The sequence below is a fragment of the Macrotis lagotis genome, chromosome 7 (assembly GCF_037893015.1).
Source record: "Macrotis lagotis isolate mMagLag1 chromosome 7, bilby.v1.9.chrom.fasta, whole genome shotgun sequence".
NCBI classification, from domain to species: Eukaryota; Metazoa; Chordata; class Mammalia; order Peramelemorphia; family Peramelidae; genus Macrotis; species Macrotis lagotis.
The window spans coordinates 157,772,378-157,790,796 of NC_133664.1; the positions used below are offsets into that span (position 1 = coordinate 157,772,378).

Below are 18,419 nucleotides of genomic sequence, written 5' to 3' on the forward strand. Positions count from 1 at the left end.
ACCTAGCCACCCCATTTGGATATTTCTGTTGACTTTTCTTTGTTTTCTTTTTTTTCCCAAATAATTCTAGTTTTTCAGATTTTTTTATTATGAGCTTGAAACATATAAGTCATGTCAGGATCTTGTCATTCCTACTGATTCTACATAGAATCTATATAAAATTTGATAGAAGGCACTCAGCAAAGCTGGCATTGTCCAGGAATTTTATTCATTCATTCATTCTTTCACTCATTCATTTGCTTGGTTTTTAAAAATTTTTTTTGTAGGGGCAAGGGGGTTAAAGTGACTTGCCCAGGGTCACACAGCTAGTGTGGTCCTCCTGACTGCAGGGCTGGTGCTTTATCTACTGCACTACCTAGCAGCCCCTGTCCTGGAATTTTATAGGAAAAAAGATGGATTTTTTGATCAGATGCATTGGATTGGTTACTCACCTCTGATGTTATGGGCACACTGAGGTCCTGACTCTCCAACATTTCCAAGCTAGTGAAGTTGCAGATATAGGAGATTTTAGACAAGAATGAAATCAGGAAAAAGTCTAGAGCAGAGATAGCTTGACACAAGTGAGCCTTATGGATTTCAGAAACCCTCCAAAACAGGTGTTTTTTCTTTTTTTCAGGCTACCATAAGTTCCAAAGTATAAATTCAGCTTTTAAAATATAATACATGATGAGTTGTAGAAAAAAATTGATTATTATGTACAATATGTTAACTTCAAAAGAATATGATGAAAAAAGAATATGATGATATCTAAGAATTGGGACCTATATTACAGTTATGTATTTTGTACTTTTGTGTAGGGGAAATGGAGATTTAAATGAAAATTGACAGTTCTTTTTATAATTTGTAAACTTTTAAGCAAAAATACCATTAGTTATATATGTTGGACATAAAAAAACTAAATTAGTTCTTTCCCCGCTCTTCTCTTATTAGCCTTTAAACTTTAAAACTGAATTCAGTCTCAAGTATGAGAAAGAAGATCAAAGTTAAATTTTCCCTTATTTGTGAGAATGACTTGATATGAAATTCATTAGGTATTCTCTTTACATAATTTATCTAGGATTTATATAGGACAAGATGATTATTCAAAATCAGAAACCTTTTTAGAATCAAAGGAAATAAATATATCATTGTTAAGATAAACACATCTTGAAATTCAGGGGCATCAAAGTATAACCTTTTTTTCTGCTGTGATTTTACATTTCATTTCAGTTGGGTATTGTGAAGAACTTTGGGATTTATCCTGTAAGTATTGTATATATATCTTAATAGATATATGTTCTCCTACTACAGGATTTCTTTGATGGACATAGAGGTCATTTTGTTTATCTTGTGATTATTAAACATATTGTAGGGAAAATATACTTTCACAAAAATTGGTTGTCATTGTCATGGATCACATCCAATATTACCTAAATAGAATAGATGCTTTAATTTTCAGATGATATTATGGTAATTTTATCAAACCCCAGAACTTGCTAAGTGTTTCTGTCACTCAAAAGTGTTTCACCTAATATTGAGCAGTAGGAAAAATCAAGTTGGTGAAAATATCTTTTTTTAATATTCATATGTAGTTGGATGAAAAGTCCATAAACGTGATTCATCATTAATATATCTTGAGCAGAGGAACAATGATCTATGCCTAGAATTAGATAGGACAAAAATAGGTATTTAGAAAATTATTTAACACTTTCAAAGAACCCAAGTTTCTCTTTGAAGTAGAAACCCATTTTTTTTTATTAGTATACTTTTCAGTGATGCTATATGGTTTCAAATCATAGAATTCCATTTGCACAAAAAGCATCATCATGGAGATTATGGATAGAAAATACAGTGTTTTCAATAACTAACAAAAGTTAGGAGCAGTTCTCATGTTGTTTAGAATAGGAATCTCCTTTAAAAATCTAGAAGAATGGGGCGGCTAGGTGGCGCAGTGGATAGAGCACCGGCCCTGGAGTCAGGAGTACCTGAGTTCAAATCTGGCCTCAGACACTTAATAATTACCCAGCTGTATGGCCTTGGACAAGCCACTTAACCCCATTGCCTTGCAAAAACTAAAAAAAAAAAAAATCTAGAAGAAGTTGAATAGACCTACCATGGAATATGGGATGATATGAACAAGAATTTCATAGAATGAGAAGGCATGGATGTGCTATTTTTTGCACTATTTTAAGGAGTTACCACATCAATGAGATAATGTCCTCAGTTGTATTTAAAATATTAAATCATTTAGGATTTGATTTTTCTTTTTTTTAAGGTGTTTTTTTTTTTTTTGCAAGGCAATGGGGTTAAGTGGCTTGCCCAAGATCACACAGCTGGGTAATTATTAAGTGTCTGAGTGCAGATTTGAACTCAGGTACTCCTGACTCCAGGGCCGGTGCTCTATCCACTGTGCTACCTGGGTGCCTGTGTATTTGGTATTTCTAAATAATTTAACCAGATTTCTGTGTAAGAATATACCTGGTAAATAATACTTACATTGTTACATTGTTACAATGTAACTTCCCAAAGATCTGGACTTTAATAATACCAATTTTGACTTATATACTGCTTAGACAGTAATGAAATATCAGCAAATTTTGTTTTGTTTTGTTTTGTTTTCAAGACAATGGGGTTAAGTGACTTGCTCAGTGTCACACAGCTAGGTCATTATTAAGTGTCTGAGTTAGGATTTGAACCTAAGTCCTTCTGACTCCAAAACCAGTGCACCATCCCCAATAACAGCAGATTTTGAAATTTATATAAGGAAAGGTGGAATTTCTGGAATTACACATGAGTAGTTTTATATAACCCTTTATACAAAAAGTTAAATTTTTATTACTCTTGTTAGTTTTTTCAGTGCTTTATCTTTATATAATTGAGAAGTTCGTTATATAAATCACTCTTAAAAATGTAATTTACAGTTTATCATTTCTTTACCTTTTTCCTTCTAGTAATTGCCCTTTTATTATTAACTATTTTTTAATTTAATTTTCTTCCATTTTTACATACCAAAGTTAGAAACTAAACTTCAAACTTATTGTAAAGAAATTAATTAGAATCTTGTTCAGTTTTATATTATATTTTCCCTCTTTTATAAGTATAGTAACACTTGAACTTAAATAGGGTTGTGGAGAATGAAATAATTCATATGAATTTTCTAGACATTTGCATCTTTTCCTTCAGTACAAAACATTTCAGGGATCCATCATTTCATTGGATGTGGCTACTTTCTCTTCTGATACAGATTTCACCCTTTTTATGGGTCACAGTGAATTAGCTTGTCTTTATGTGTTGCAATGACTAAAAGAAATTTGTCACTCTATACACAGACCTTTAGTGATAAACATTTCTAAACTTGATGGGCTAATGCTTATCAACAATAGACATCTCTCTTCTTAGGATATTAGATATTATAGAGCTTATTGTTAATTATTGCCTTTGGGAATTCACAACTTACAAAATGAAGAGAATAAGGGAACAAAAACTTTTAAAATATTGAAATCCTTTTATTGGAAATCTTTTCAGGATGTAATATGATTGCTTGTCATATGAAGCATACTATACTGAAAAAATTTCACCTTTTCTTGATGGCTCAATCATCTTTTTTGGATATCAAATGTTATTTAACATTATAACACAGTAATTTTTTTTATGTGTTCTTAAGATCAGTGGGCCAGTTTGCTCCTATATTAAATTAGCCTAGATAGTCATATTTTTTATACTTTTACATTCTTGCTAACTGTTGTCAATATGTCTTCCTCTCAGAATCTTTTCTATCATTATATTTAATGTATTATCTTCTATAACTCAATGTGATTAATTAGTGATCCTCATTTTCATACAATCCTAAGTCAGTGCGATATTGGAAAGATTCTTAGGATGATTCCATGTCTCCATTATAAGAGTATATAGTATTTAGATTTTTCAGCAGCTATTTTTTTATATGTCTGAAAGCTTTGTTAGTTTCTAATGCTGCTAGAATGTTACCTCTAAATAAATGGTAAATTACTGTGTCAATTTTGTCTCCGTAAAAAATGTTAAGCTTATAACTTAAGACCTTTCTGCAGGTTTTGTAGGACTGGTAATTAAGCAAGAAGCATTGTACAAGATAAATTTCTCTGGCCCTCATTTTCTCAACTATAAAGTGAGAGACTTATCTTGGCTAATTTCCTGGGTCTCTTCTGGCTCTCTGATGTCTTCTAATTCTAATAAAATAAAACAAAAGGTAGGAGGGATTATCTGCTCAGAGAGAAGAAAAGATGGTAAGGTAAGAAAAAAGCATCCTGGCGTTGGGGAGAATTGAAACCTAAGGATTGGATATTCTCAGAAGTTGCTTTAGGTGGCATGTATCTTACTTTACTTGAGGTGGCTTTACAGCTTTAGGAACCAAGAATCTAAATTAACCAAATTCTGGAGAATATATTTAAAAGAGCAATGTAGGGAAACGCAGAACTCACTTGGGAACAACTACCAAAAAAAGAAACCTCTCCTTAAGTAATCAAGAAAATTGTACACTAGAGCAAGTGTTTTTAACCTATAATGCATTGTAGGGCCCTTTGGCAGTATAATGAAACCTCTAGTCTCCTATATTGAAACATAGTTGTCAAAATACTAAAGAAAGACAAATTCTTTTGTGTCCAGGATTGGGCTTGGAAGGAGAGAGAAGCAACCTAAACTGCTGCATCTTTGTCTGATCTTCATTTCCCCACCATGTCCAATCCTTAGGCCTCTGCCCTTAACCAGCCCAATCTTGAATTGTAACTTGAGGCAAGAAGTGGTGGTAGGGAGTGAACTACATAGAGCAGGTGGGAGAGAATTACTAGGAAAGGAATTGGATTCAAGTAATAGTGGAAAGAGAAAGGAGAACTAGAGGCAAGAGGAAATTGCAGAGCCAACTTGATTATATGAAGAATATAATGGAATGTGCTGTTGGAGTTCGGTTTTTAAAAGTTATCCTAAATATCTTTTTTTATTCAGAAAAATCATACAAAAACATTAAAATTTTAACTTTTTCCTGCTTTGACCAAGAAATAAATGTTTATATAGAAAAATTTAGAAATCCATGAGTATACATTTTAGTAAACTTAAGTTAGGGACTCCCATGGAAAACATTTGCATTATGTATCAGGCCTTACTATGGATTACTACCATCACCTGGTGGCAGCATAGCTAAACTTCAGGGAAAATCTCTAAAGGACTTGAAAAAGCTGTTTAAAACAGTAAAACATGATTGTTGATTATAGAGAAAGGATTAAGTTTCAATACTATTATTTTAGTTATACATACCATTAATCTCACAATAATGATTGATTTTGAGGTAGTGTCTCTGGTTTACTGATTCATATTTTTCTATATCAGTTCTTTTTTTGTCGTTGTTTTTTACTCTAGTTTCCTTAACCAGTCTTTACTTCCTTTTTAGTCAAGCCATTTTAGTTCTTTGCTGCTAATCATTTTAATGTTTTACTAAACTTGGGTTATCTAGCTATTTTGATTTTTACATTCAATGTAAACAAATCCAGCTGTTTTGATATTAATCATCGCTATCATCAATAAAACTATTAAATAATCTTGTTAGTAGGTTTGTCTTTTGTGGGATGCCATTTAGTAATTCCCACCAGCTTGTTGTTGAACTCCAACATTATCTGCTTTGAATACAACACTCCCAACTTCCTAAACTGTTGATGAGAATGTGTGTATAATACAAATATGCACATATGCTGTATGTATGTATGCATGTATATATACATATATGTATATATTCTTTACTGTGCATGGCCTATTTTTCTGTTATTTTAGAAATTTATCTGTTCTCAATTGGTTCTCAATTAATAACTTTAGGTTCTTCTAACTTTTTAGATTTATTTTTGAATGATTTGTTCAATATTCATATCTTTGATTTATTTGTTCTTTTAATTCAGAATTGTCCAATTTAGTTTAATTTAGGTTTTTAACAACCAGCCTGTAAAAGAATTTGAATTTGAATTTCAATATGTGTGAGTTAAAGATTGTTAGAGTAGAATTTTTTTTTCCACTTGAAGAAACCATTTTTAGGCATTATATTTGTACAAAAGCACATTCATTTTTTCCACTTATAACATGTTTCATAGTGTAATAGAAAGGACTTGGAATCAATTCATTTTGGTTCAAATCTTGGTTCTGCCATTTGCATAATTTAGTACAGTGCCTGGAACATAGTAGGTACGTAATAAATGTTTATTGAGTATTGACTGACATAGCTGTGTAACTTTGTACCAGGTTCAATTTCCACAGATAAAGATTTAGTAATACATGTATGTGCATGTAGTTACTATGGGTATGAAATGAGATAATATGTTATACATTATAACAATATAAACACTATATAAATGTAAGCTATTATTATTATTGTGCTCTGGTGAAATTATCTTTGTTTAGGCCTTTAAAGAGATTCCTTTATCTTCAAAAGGTAACATGGTATGGTAGAAAGAGTAATAGGATTAAGATCTGAGTTAGATCCAGAGTTAAGTTTATTGCTTAACAGCTGTAGTTGACCTTGGGCAATTCACTTATTCCTCTTTACTTTCTTGTTTCCTCTTCTATATAATAGAGTTAATAGATGCTCTTTGTTCTTCATAAAATTATTGTGTCTCAAATAATTTATGTGAAAGTATTTTCTGAAAATGTCAAGTGTTTTATAAATGTTTTAGTCTACATGCACCATTAACTTCGGGTAAATTTGTATTCTTAACCATATTATGAAAAGGAGAAGCAGCATGAAAATAGGGACTGACTGACTTTAAAAAGAACTTCCTTTTTTCAAGTCTTGCCTCTGGCAATCCATTTATGTTAGCATGGGCAAGTCAGTTATCTGTTCTTGGCAACTTTTTAAGACTTCAGGGTGTACTTGAGTTCCTGGTCTGCATTGGTGGAAGGTGATGGAGTTCTCACAGGTCTAGGACAAAAAAAGCCAGAAACAACAATATCAACATGTTTGATACTTTTAAAGTTGTTTAATTTATTGGTTTGATTCTTTTACTAAATTGATAATCTTTGAAGTTTTTAAAAGTGAAAATTCTCAAGCATATGAAATTCCAGAGCACAAAATAAGGCACTTTGTGTTACTGCCTAGTAGAGGTTGTTATAAAGTCCAAGCATGCTTAAAATGTCTTAATGTATGTGAATGTTACTAATTTTGTGCTGCTTTTCATCTTTTATGATATTGCCTTCTGTTTCAGAAATTTTGAGTCTGAAATATTCTAACACAGGGTATTTCAAAAGTCTTAGTGCAAATTTAAAATGGAAGTTTAAGACTCCTTCAAACACAAAAATAGCTTAATCTCTTTTCTTTTTTTAAAAAAGAATTTAACCAGTATTTTTTCCCCTTTCACCTTCCTCTTTACTGCAGGGTAATGAGAGGATCTTGTAACATATATTCATAGCCAAACAAAACCAACCCCTATTTCGACTGTGTCAAAATGTAGGTTGTGGTTCTGTATATTTAGTTCATCACCTCTCTTGTTAGGAGAATATGTGGCATTTTTTCATCAGTCTTCTGGAATCATAGTTAGTCATTACCTTGAACAGAGTTCTCAAGGCTTTCAAAATTGTTCATTTTTAGTGTTATTATATTTTATAAATTGTTTTCCTGGTAATGTTCACTTTATTCTACTTTTATTTCTTTTTGTTCCTTATTCTCTTCACCTTTAGTTTTCTGAGACAGATTGGTGTGTATTATTTTTTCCTTGCAGACTGATAGACATTCTAAAGCCTCTATCACTTTTACTTTCTGAACATATAAAATGTAATGCAGGGGCAGCTAGGTGGTGCAGTGAAGAAGGCACTGCCCTGGAGTCAGGAGGACCTGAATTCAAATTTTGCCTCAGACACTTGATACTTATTGTGTGACCATGAGCAAGTCACTTAACCCCATTGCCCAGCAAAAAAACTCCCCTCAAAACAAAAAAAAATACAATGCATACAAAGCATTTTAGGGAAAAGCAAAGAAGATTTAGTCTTCTTCCTCATCTTTTTGAGGAGTTAATAATCATCAGGTATAATAACATTAATAGTTAAATAATTAAAACATAAGCTATGTCATTAAGTGATGTAATATTAATTTCCAAATGGGTAATAGAGGATATCAAATAAGAAGAGGTCACTGGTTCTCAGACAGAAAATTTTCTTAGAGAATGTGAGATTTGTTTTGAGACTTGATTCAGATAGGCAAAAAAAGAAAAATATTAACTAAAGTATGAATCAAGTCTTAAATATGGAAAATTTTGACAGGTTTATAGGATAGTGATTAAGATCACAATAGATGTAACAATCCGATCTAGATCTCAGAGTCATCTTGTCCAATTCTTTTATTTTATGGTTGAGAAAATTAAGGCCCACAAAGATTAAAGGACTTGAACCATTGTATTTTCCACTTTATTCCATTGCCTCAGGTTTGGTTGGACCCAATATTCATCTGGGAAATAAGGAGAAATGAGTTGAAGAGAAGATTGACTTTGATTGAAGGACTAATCAAGATTAAAGGATGACCTTAAATGTTAATCTAAGGAATTTAAACATTATCTTCTAGGTTAGGTGGTTGAGAATTATTCATTGAAATTTTTGAAGCTAAGGAATTAAACAATTAAATTGGTGATTTAGGAACATTAATCTGGTTATGATATATATATATATATATATATATGTATATAATTAATTTTTGATTGGAGAAGCAGCTAAAGTAAAGACTTTTACCATAATTAAGTTTGTGGGATGAATGAAGGCCTAAATGAGGGTTGTGACAGTGGGGGGAAAAAAGCAAGATATGAATGAGGAAACATCTTGGCAAATCATTTGAATTTTGTTATGAAGTGGTTATGGAGATTTAAAGGAAGAGGGGCAAAGATGATGTTGGAAGTTTTAAGATTAAGTACACGGATATTGGTTCATTAATATAATAATGTTAAATTTTTCTCCAGTAGTATATACTACTTGCTTGCTCCTTCCTGAGCAAATTTTTCTCATTTTAAGAAGTACATTTCTTAAATAATTCAAAATAGTTATTAATAGTTGTTTCAGAAAATTTAGACAGAATTTGGATATGAATATGTTGTCCTTATTAGATTAAAAAATGAGTTGGCATCTTAGATGTTTATTTTTTCAAAATAATAAATATTTTTTGTTTATTTAAGGCAATGGGGTTAAGTGATTTGTCCAAGGTCACACAGCTAGGCAATTATTAAGGAACTGAACTCAGATGCTCCTGACTCCAACATCAGTGCTCTATCCACTGTGCCACCTAGCTGCCACTCCCCCCCAAATAATATATCTTAATATTTTAAGTTGTTTTCCTAGTTGAAGATTTTTACTGTAATTTTTAAAAATATGTGGATTTTTCATTTGAAAAGCACAAATTAAAATTACTTAGATCCATTGTATACTAGATTGTAGTTTATTTGGGGCTACCTACTTTTTGTTGCTAATAAAGGCTAAAGCAAAACTATAGAACAGAAAACATATTATGCTTAATATGAATAATATAACCTAGAGAGCTTGATACCAACAGAGTGTAAACGTTTGTACTTGTTCATGCCAGACCTGATTGTGAAGTTCATATGAAGTCAGAAGATAGAAAGTAGTTATAGTAATATTTGTGTTAAATTTTGAAAAGTGTATGATAATTTTAGGATGGAGCTGTGAAATTACATAAATATTATGGTGGGTGTGCTTTTTTTATATCTGCTACCAAATAATATGTAAGTATGTAATAAATACAAGGAAAAAGAAGTGGTTACTTTTTATGTTTGGCTATCTTATTCTTTTCTTTGATAAATTTTTTAAAATAAAAAAAAACCCAAATCTGGCATCACCTTAATTGAATGGTTTCTAGAAAACCTTTCCCAGTTAGAATATATAAACTGCATTAATGTCAAAGAATATCTTGCTTTCAGGATGCCCCTAAATCGGGTACTAGTTGCAGCTCTCGCTGTTCAAGTTCCAGACAAGATTCTGAGAGTGCAAGGCCAGAATCAGAAACAGAAGATGTATTATGGGAAGACTTGTTACATTGTGCAGAATGCCGTTCATCTTGTACCAGTGAGACAGATGTGGAAAATCCTCAAGTTAATCCATTTATGAAAAAGGAATATAGAGACGACCCTTTTCATCAGGTTAGTTTACAGCAGTTGAATTATATGGAGCTGCATGCTCCTTTGAATTTGTGAGCTCTGAAAGACTTTAGAGAGTAAAGAAAAAAAAATTTGCCTTGAACTAAAAATAGTATTCTATTTACATACTTTTTCTTATTTGTATATGTAGCCTGATTATATTAAGACAAAGAAATTCAGAATTTAGATTACAGGTTACTTTACTTTGCATAAGGGATTCTTGAAAAGCTGTGAATCAAGTTGACTTTTTTCTGTCAATTAAAATGTACTAGGTGAATTCATTATTTGAGGAACCTTGTCTTAGATCTTTCAAGTAAAAACTCCTTTAATAATTTAAATATTTGCCCCTCCTCCCTATTCTGGTCCTATTTTTAAAAATTTGTCATTTTTCAAACATCTGTTCTTCAAATGAAAACATGCCTCTTGTATATTCTATTTATGTCTAAATTTATAATATTGACAGCAGTGAGGAATAGGGGAAAGAACACTAGATGTAAATTGAAATACCAATTCTGCTTCTTAGCTATCTGTGAATTTGAATTAAGTTACTTTAACCTCTCTGGGTCTCATTTGCCTATTTTTGAAATAATAGGAATTTTGACCTATTGATCTATGAAATCTTTCCTCCCCAGAGCCATGCTCCTATGAAACTAAATGTAGTTGTTTTTATCATTTGTGATAAATGAAAAAATCGAGAGATATAATTTCTGGGTAGTTAATCATTTTATTAATTCTGACTAGCAAATAATAAAAGGATGATCATTTGACTGTTTTTCATAAACCAAAGATGAATCATAGCAGCCTTTTGATGCCTGTTTATCCTTGGTGGCATGGGTGTTTCTGATGAGTAATAACCTGGTTGGTTAACAATGAGAGAATGAATATTATAATGAAAGATAGATCTATTCTTTTTTTGTTAATTGATATTTTATTTTTCCAATTATCTGCTATGAACATTTATCCATTTGTAAATTTATAAGTTACACATTTTTCTACTGCCCTCCTTTCCCTCTCCCCTCCCCCTGGTGGAAAATAGTCTGGTAAAATTGTACATGTACATATGTGTTCAATGCATTTACATATTAGTCATTTTGTGCAAGAGGAATTAGACTTAGGGAAAAAGAAAACAAGCTAGAAAGGAAGCATAAAAGAGAAGTTTTAGAAAAGTTAACATAGTATTCAGATTCTGTGGTGGGTTTTTCCCCCTCTGAATGTGGATGACATTGCCCATAATAGGTCTTCCGGGTTGTAGGTAAACCTAATCTAATGAGGGTTTGGGGGGGGGGGGGAGTGATCCTTTGATTCTGTCACTCTTACAACCAGATCACCCCACCTTTAGGCAATCTAGACAGAGGATCTATCCCCCAACCTAGCCTGAATAGAATTAAATCTTATCTCTTTATCAGGTGTTGGCTGAATAACCTACAAAATGCTTATTTCTAAATGAAATAGGAAGGTTATAAAAATCCTGGATCTCCCCAATATTAACAATTGGTTATTTAATATTAGAGAGAAATAGTAATTTCTCTCACATTTAAAGTAAAACGTTTTTAAAAGATACACAGTGGTTAAGTTCTCAGAATGCTAAAAATAATTATTACATTTGCAAACTAGCTAACATAGGTTCAAAAACATTTTAATGGATTATTTAATCAGTGTAGATTTCAATCCAACTATGCTTTTTTATCCTTTGTGATTCTTGACTGTATTCTTTGATGAATCCTCCTTAGAAATTCTGCCTAATGTGCTTAGACCTTTTCTGTGAATATCTTAAGATTTCATGGATACTACACAATTCTTTGTCTGTCCATCTATTCTACCTTGTTCTTAGTTCCTGACTGATTCACCTCTTGAGTATCTCTTATATTACTTATTTTTTGCTAGTCATCATTAGTAGTATGCTGAGTAGGAATGCCTATTTAGATTTAGTACCCTAATTTTTAATAGCAACTTTGATATGTGCTCATTATTCTATTCTCCTAAGCTTCTAGAAATCTTTTATTTCTGAAATTGTTTCCCTAACCCTTTTTTGGCAAACCCAACTGTTCGGCATTGCCTCAAACAAATGAGATTTGGGAAAGACCTTAGCTTAAAAAGGTCACTGCATCTGTAGTCATCTCCAATCATCCTGATCTGTTATAAATGACTGGAGAATACTTAGTCCAGAGTGATTAAAATGGTTTTTAATAAGATATCTTAACAAAATGGCATAGCTCTCTCGTGGGAGAAGGGGTGGGGAAACCCTAAAATACAAGCTCTTTTATGCAATTTGAAAGGCTTTGTTCCTGCCCCTTCATGGTAACCATAGGCTGGGGTCACAAATCTAATCATTGGTTTCTATTCTATACATTTCCCCATGTTGCTCATTATGGCCTAGAGCCAGAGCAAAGGAGAAAGTCAAGACTCTAAATTAAGTTACAAGAGGGTGGGGCAATCTCATCAGTTTTTGATCAGATCTGAGGTCACCTGCCCTTAAGGCAACAATAGGCAGAGCACGGTCTTTGTAATGTAAAGTTACAATCCTCCCTTCACTTTCTTATGGAACCAAAACACCCACATTTTCCTCACATCTATATCTTGCCACTTGATAAAGATGACTCCAGAGGAGAGACACCACCTTTTTGATGTTATTGGTCCTCTTTGATAACAAAGGACAATCAACTTCTGAACTGTTTAGAACTTTTTGTTAGAAATTTTGTCAATATATAGCCCTTAGTGCAGTCATGTAAAGTGATGCACTAACTTCAGAGGAGGATAAGAGAATCATTTTGTGGGAATAACTTACACTGTAAGTTTGTATTTTTTTAAGAAAGTAAAATATGACATTTTCCTTAATAATAAATCCCTATAATCTACAAATATATTAACTTCCCTTAAAGTCCAATAATTAGGGGCGGCTAGGTGGTGCAGTGGGTAAAGCACTGGAGTCAGGAGTACCTGGGTTCAAATCCCGTCTCAGATACTTAATAATTACCTAGCTGTGTGGCCTTGGGCAAGCCACTTGACCCCATTGCCTTGCAAAAACCTAAAAAAAATGTATTTGTCCTCATGTTTCAAGTTGACTCATAAATCAAGTTTAAGGTATATTTTACTATTTTAAATTTAGTCAATTGGGCAACTCCTATCCTGGTTAGAATAAACAGGTCCAATATCAAGTGGGATTTAATTAAATTAGAGACCTTGCTTAGGTTCATTTATTACATAATTAAATTTTCTCACTGCACAAACTTGTGATAGTCTTGCTTGCCCCTTATATAGTTGAAAATTACAAACTTTCATATTAATAAAAGTCACAGTAGCATGCTTGCTTCCTGTATTGGAAAGATCCTTGAGTAGGAAATTGGAACAGTCTGATTCTGTCTTAGCCACTAACTTGTGTGCCCTGGTGTGGGTCACTTAACCTCTCAGCAACAGGTTCTTCATCTGTCAAATGAGAATCTAAGGAAAACTAATGTTCTTCTGGCTCTGAATTTGACAGATCTGCTTTTGGCTCCCTATTCCTTAAAAGTATTCATGTTCTAATTTGATTAGAATGAAAATCAGAACATTATATTCTCTTTCTTCCCCACTTAGTTAGGGTTAGGGTTAGGGCTTTGACTTCCTGAACATTGTTGTGAAGCTAACCTGGAATACTACAGTTAATATGTATTTATGTTATGAAGAACTCAGCTTCCTGAATATGATTAGCACTTAAAAAATTTATTTGAACTGACACAAAAGAAAAATCAGCATTTTCATAAAAACAGCAGAACTCAGAGAGGATGATATAAAGAGATGAATCTCCATTTCCTACCATTTGATTTAAAAAAAAATACAATAAATTCTATATGTTTAAAAATGTCCTTTAATTGTTTTTGAATTTCTTTCTGTTTCATTGTTTGCATTTTTAAAATGCATCATTGGCTCTTTTTGTGTGTGGGGGTTGGGGGGGAAGAGGTAAACCCTAATAATAAATAAAAAGAGTCAAGCAAAACAAATTTTAACAGTAGCTCTGTCCAAAAATGCATGTCTCTCTTTCTGTACCCTGAATACTTCACTTCTTTGTCAGGAGGTAACAATGTTTTGATCAGAATTCTTAAACCTTTCAAAATTGGTTTTATTTAGTGTTCTCACTAAATAAATTTAACCGGTTCTGCTCACTTTACTATGTATTCATTGTTACTTCTTAGGAGTTTCTAAAGTCATCTTTTTTGTTATTTCTTATGGCCTGATAAAATTCTTTTACATTCATATGCTATAGTTTTTCACCTGAGTCTCAATTTATTGCTATCTTCTTAGATTCTATTTTTGTCTTCTCCTTTTTAATACCCTCTTAAGGATCAGCAAATTTATTTTGCATGTGACTATTCTCTCCCTAACATTATCTTCCCTCTTTTCCCTTTTCTCCTCCCTATCTAAGCTTTTATAACTATAAATTTAATGTAGTTCTATGCCAAAGATTGTGTGTGTGTGTGTGTGTGTGTGTGTGTGTGTGTTTTCAACCTCACTCTATCTGTTTCAGATTTGGATTTAAGGTAGGATTTTTTTCCTTTGGAAATTGCCCTTTCAGGAATAGTTTTAGGAGGCAAATAGTAAATTCTTTCTAGCTTCACTTTGTCCTCTGTTTTAATAGATATGAGCAGTTTTCATTTTATAAATTCTTAAAATGTCGTGCTCAAGTTTTCTTTTTTTTTTTAAGCCATAGTTTTGAGGGAGGTCAATGATTCTGAAATTATCTCCCTTGGATCTCCAGGTTGTTGTTTTTTGATATCATATTTTTTGTTTCAGGCTCTTGATTTTATTTTAGTATTTCTTATCTCATGAACTCATTTAATTACTATTTGGTCTAGTCTACTTTTTAAGGAGCCTGATTTTTAAGGATTGTTTGCTTCAGTTTCCTCATCTATAATTTCTGTTTGAAGTTATTCTTTTTCCAATTCTGAACTTTTATCTCATGCTTCCTTTATTCTAGGTTTTTGTAGTAAATTCATTTTTTTCTTTGAGTTATTGCTTGCATACATTATAGAATCATTTTTTCTACTTCATTCTGGAACTGAGGGTTTTGTGCCAGGTTCAGCCACTTGCTGTGCTGTGGTCAACCCTGCTTGCTTTTCTTTGGAGTATTCTATGCTGACCTTCACTTACCAGGGTTAGAATTTTCCCCTGATTCCCAAATCCCCAAGGGGTAGTGTATTGGATCTTCAGGGCACTCTGACATTTTAGGACAAAATGCTAGAGATATTGTTATCTTTGAGCATTTCTCTGCTTTCCATGGTCCCTAGTGTGAGTTTTAAACTTTCCTGGCACATTCTATCTAGGGTGCTTTACTTTCTCTGGGTCTTTGAAGGTTTCAGATATCTCTGATCTTGCTGGAAGATCTCAGGCATATAGCCCTCTTGACTTGAGAGGCTTGGAAGATCTCATGTTAATAGCCCTCTTGGCACAAGAGTCTGAGTTTTTGTGTAGCTCTTGCTTGGAAGAAGTTAAATATTGTAATTTCTCCTTGGATTTCTTGACCTTTGTTCTATCTGGATTGATTTTCATGTTTTTGTTGGACAAGGTATGTGGGAGCTAATTTGTCTGCCTCCATTCAAGCAGCCATCATAACTGTAGGTCCTTAACCAACATTTTTAGATATGAAATGGTTTCAAGGTGTATCTGTGTCTTTGTTGACTTTACTTACATGTAGGATAATGACTAAATCCTACAGCATGATCATTATTCAGTAACTTTAGAGTTTTAAAAAAAGAATATATAGTTATTCTGTTGAATAACATATTAAAGCTGCTAGGAGAAATAAAAGTTTTTTGTAATAATACATTTACTAATTCCTTGGAATTAGTGCTTTGCATAATTGAAGAGGCTAAGTAAAGAAAAGCGAAAGAAATCAGACAAAAGCATAGGTCTAAATATAAAAACTTCTAATATCCTTTGTTCAAAGAAAATTATTGGTTATACTGTGAGTGGTTATATGGCAAGATAACCAGTTTAAACAGTTCTCAGTTATATAGCTAATGTATCTCCTTTGACTACTGGGACCTGTTGTCACAAGTTTGGGGGCTTTGATTTACAATTTTCAATACTGGTACCCTTTTTTGAGAGAATTTTTCTGGAAAAAGGTCTTCATACAGAAATATGGTCACACTTGGAGAATAGATAATATGGGAAAATAATAGCTTTTCTACTACTCTTAACCTAATCATTTTAGAGGTTTTATAGATAATCAGGAAAGCATTTTGACTCGTCTGTAAACGTGTGATTTTTCAAGAAATTTAAAAACAAAACATTGCACATTTCTCACACTAAAATTATCTGGGAAAATAGCTTTATTTAATGCATAAAAAACAAACATTGAAAATCAATTGTTTTTATTTTGTTTTTTTGAAAGATTTTATTTATTTTAAATTTTACAATTTTCCCCCTAATCTTGCTTCCCTCCCCCCCCCACAGAAGGCAGTTTGTTTGTCTTTACATTGTATCCATGGTATGCATTATTCTAAGCTGTATGTGATGAGAGGGAAAGCATATCCATGAGGAAGAAACATAAAGTATGAGATATAGCAGAATTACATAATAAGATGACATTTTAAAAAAAATTTAAAGGTAATAGTCTTTGGTCTTTGTTCATACTCTACAATCTTTCTCAGGATACAGATGGCATTCTCTGTCACAGATATCCCAAATTTGTGCCTGATTGTTGCCTTGTTGGTATGTACTAGTCCATTAAGGTTGATCATCAGTCCCATGTTGCTGTTAGGGTGTACAATATTCTGGTTCTGCTCATCTTGCTCAGCATCAGTTCAAGCAAATCCTTCCAGGCTTCCCTGAATTCCTATCCCTCCTGGTTTCTAATTGAACAGTAGTGTTCCATCACATACATATACCACAGTTTATTAAGCGATTCCCCAATTGATGGACATTTACTCAATTTCTAATTCTTTGCCACCACAAATAGAGCTGCTATGAATAGTTTTGTACAGGTGATGTTTTCATCCTTTTTTCATAATCTCTTCATGGTATAGACCCAGTAGTGGTATTGCTGGATCAAAGGGTATTTTTGTTGCCTTTTAGGCATAATTCCAAATTGCTCTCCAGAAAAGCTAGATGAGTTCACAGCTCGACCAACAATGTCTTAGTGTCCCAGACTTCCCACTTCCCTTCCAATATTGATCATTGTCCTTTCTGGTCATATTGGCCAGTCTGAGAGGTATGAGGTGGTACCTCAAAGATGTTTTAATTTGCATTTCTCTAATAATTAGTGATTTAGAGCAATTTTTCATATGACTATGGATTGCTTTGTTTTCCTCATCTCTAAATTGCCTTTGCATATCTTTTGACTATCAACTGGGGAGAAAATCAATTGTTTTTAAATATGGTATGTTCCCCTTTCAGCCCTTAAGATAAAAGAGTTCTCCAGTTTTTTTTTATTCTTCCATGAAAAGTTTGTCCCATTGTACAGAGCGGGGCAGCTAAGTAGAACACTGGATAGAGTGCCTGGTCTGGAGTCAAGAAGACCTGAGTTCAAATAAATTCTGCTTCAGATGACTGTTAGCTGTGTGGTTGAGTTTAAGACACTTAACCCTATTTGCTTCAGTCTCCTTTTCTGTAAAGTGAGCTAAAGAAGGACAGAGCAAACTACTCCGGTATCCTTGCCATGAAACTCCAAGTAGGATCATAAAGAGTCAGGCACAATTGAAATGATTGAATAAAGGGATTTTTTCTTCTTACCATGGAAGGCAGAGAAAGGCATTGTGCCTAAGAGGGAAGAAAATATTTAATGTGATCAGACTTCCCTCATATAAAATTTCTATGTTGTAGTACATTTTTCACATTTCTCTTTAAAAGTCTAAGAATAATTGTGGCATTAATCCACAGATAAACTTTGTATTTTCTGTAACAGAATTATAGTTGAAAAAATTATAGTTGACTATTATACTGTTGCAATGGTATTAATTCTTCTATGTGGAATCTAATTTTAATGGCTTTCATTCCTTCTTTTAAATGCTATTAAAAGTTATTAGTCACTATGGGTTTGTTTGCACTATTTAACTATTATTTGGATTTCGAGATTCTAAGTATTTTTACATGAATTAGAAGCCCCAACTTTTGGGAATTTTGCTAAGAGAAAAGTCATTAAAACAATTCCAAATTTTATTTTGGAAAAAATATATATTAAAGAGGAAGTGGAAGACAATTATCAAAGAAACTCATTTGAGGATCTACTGACAATTTCTTTGACCTTTAGGGGAAATAAATTATTTAATTTAACACTTCTTTCTACATCTGGCATGCGTATGGTTCAACAAGAATATTTTTTATTAT

General features: G+C 32.6%; 1 protein-coding gene across 6 annotated transcripts in view; it reads left to right on the top strand.

Annotated features, from left to right (window-relative positions):
• The window catches only part of PHTF2 (putative homeodomain transcription factor 2), a 151,983-nt gene that overhangs the window by 114,224 nt on the left and 19,340 nt on the right, over positions 1–18,419 (top strand). For 4 of the 6 annotated variants that reach the window (XM_074194015.1, XM_074194017.1, XM_074194016.1 and 1 more), the window contains one exon: positions 9,903–10,121. The exons of 1 other annotated variant lie outside the window; for it this stretch is intronic. In XM_074194015.1, coding sequence (XP_074050116.1) covers positions 9,903–10,121 — 219 coding nt within the window. Of the gene's footprint in view, positions 1–1,209; positions 1,942–9,902; positions 10,122–18,419 lie in introns of those variants that run through there. One more of the 6 variants, XM_074194020.1, reaches the window with a different exon arrangement.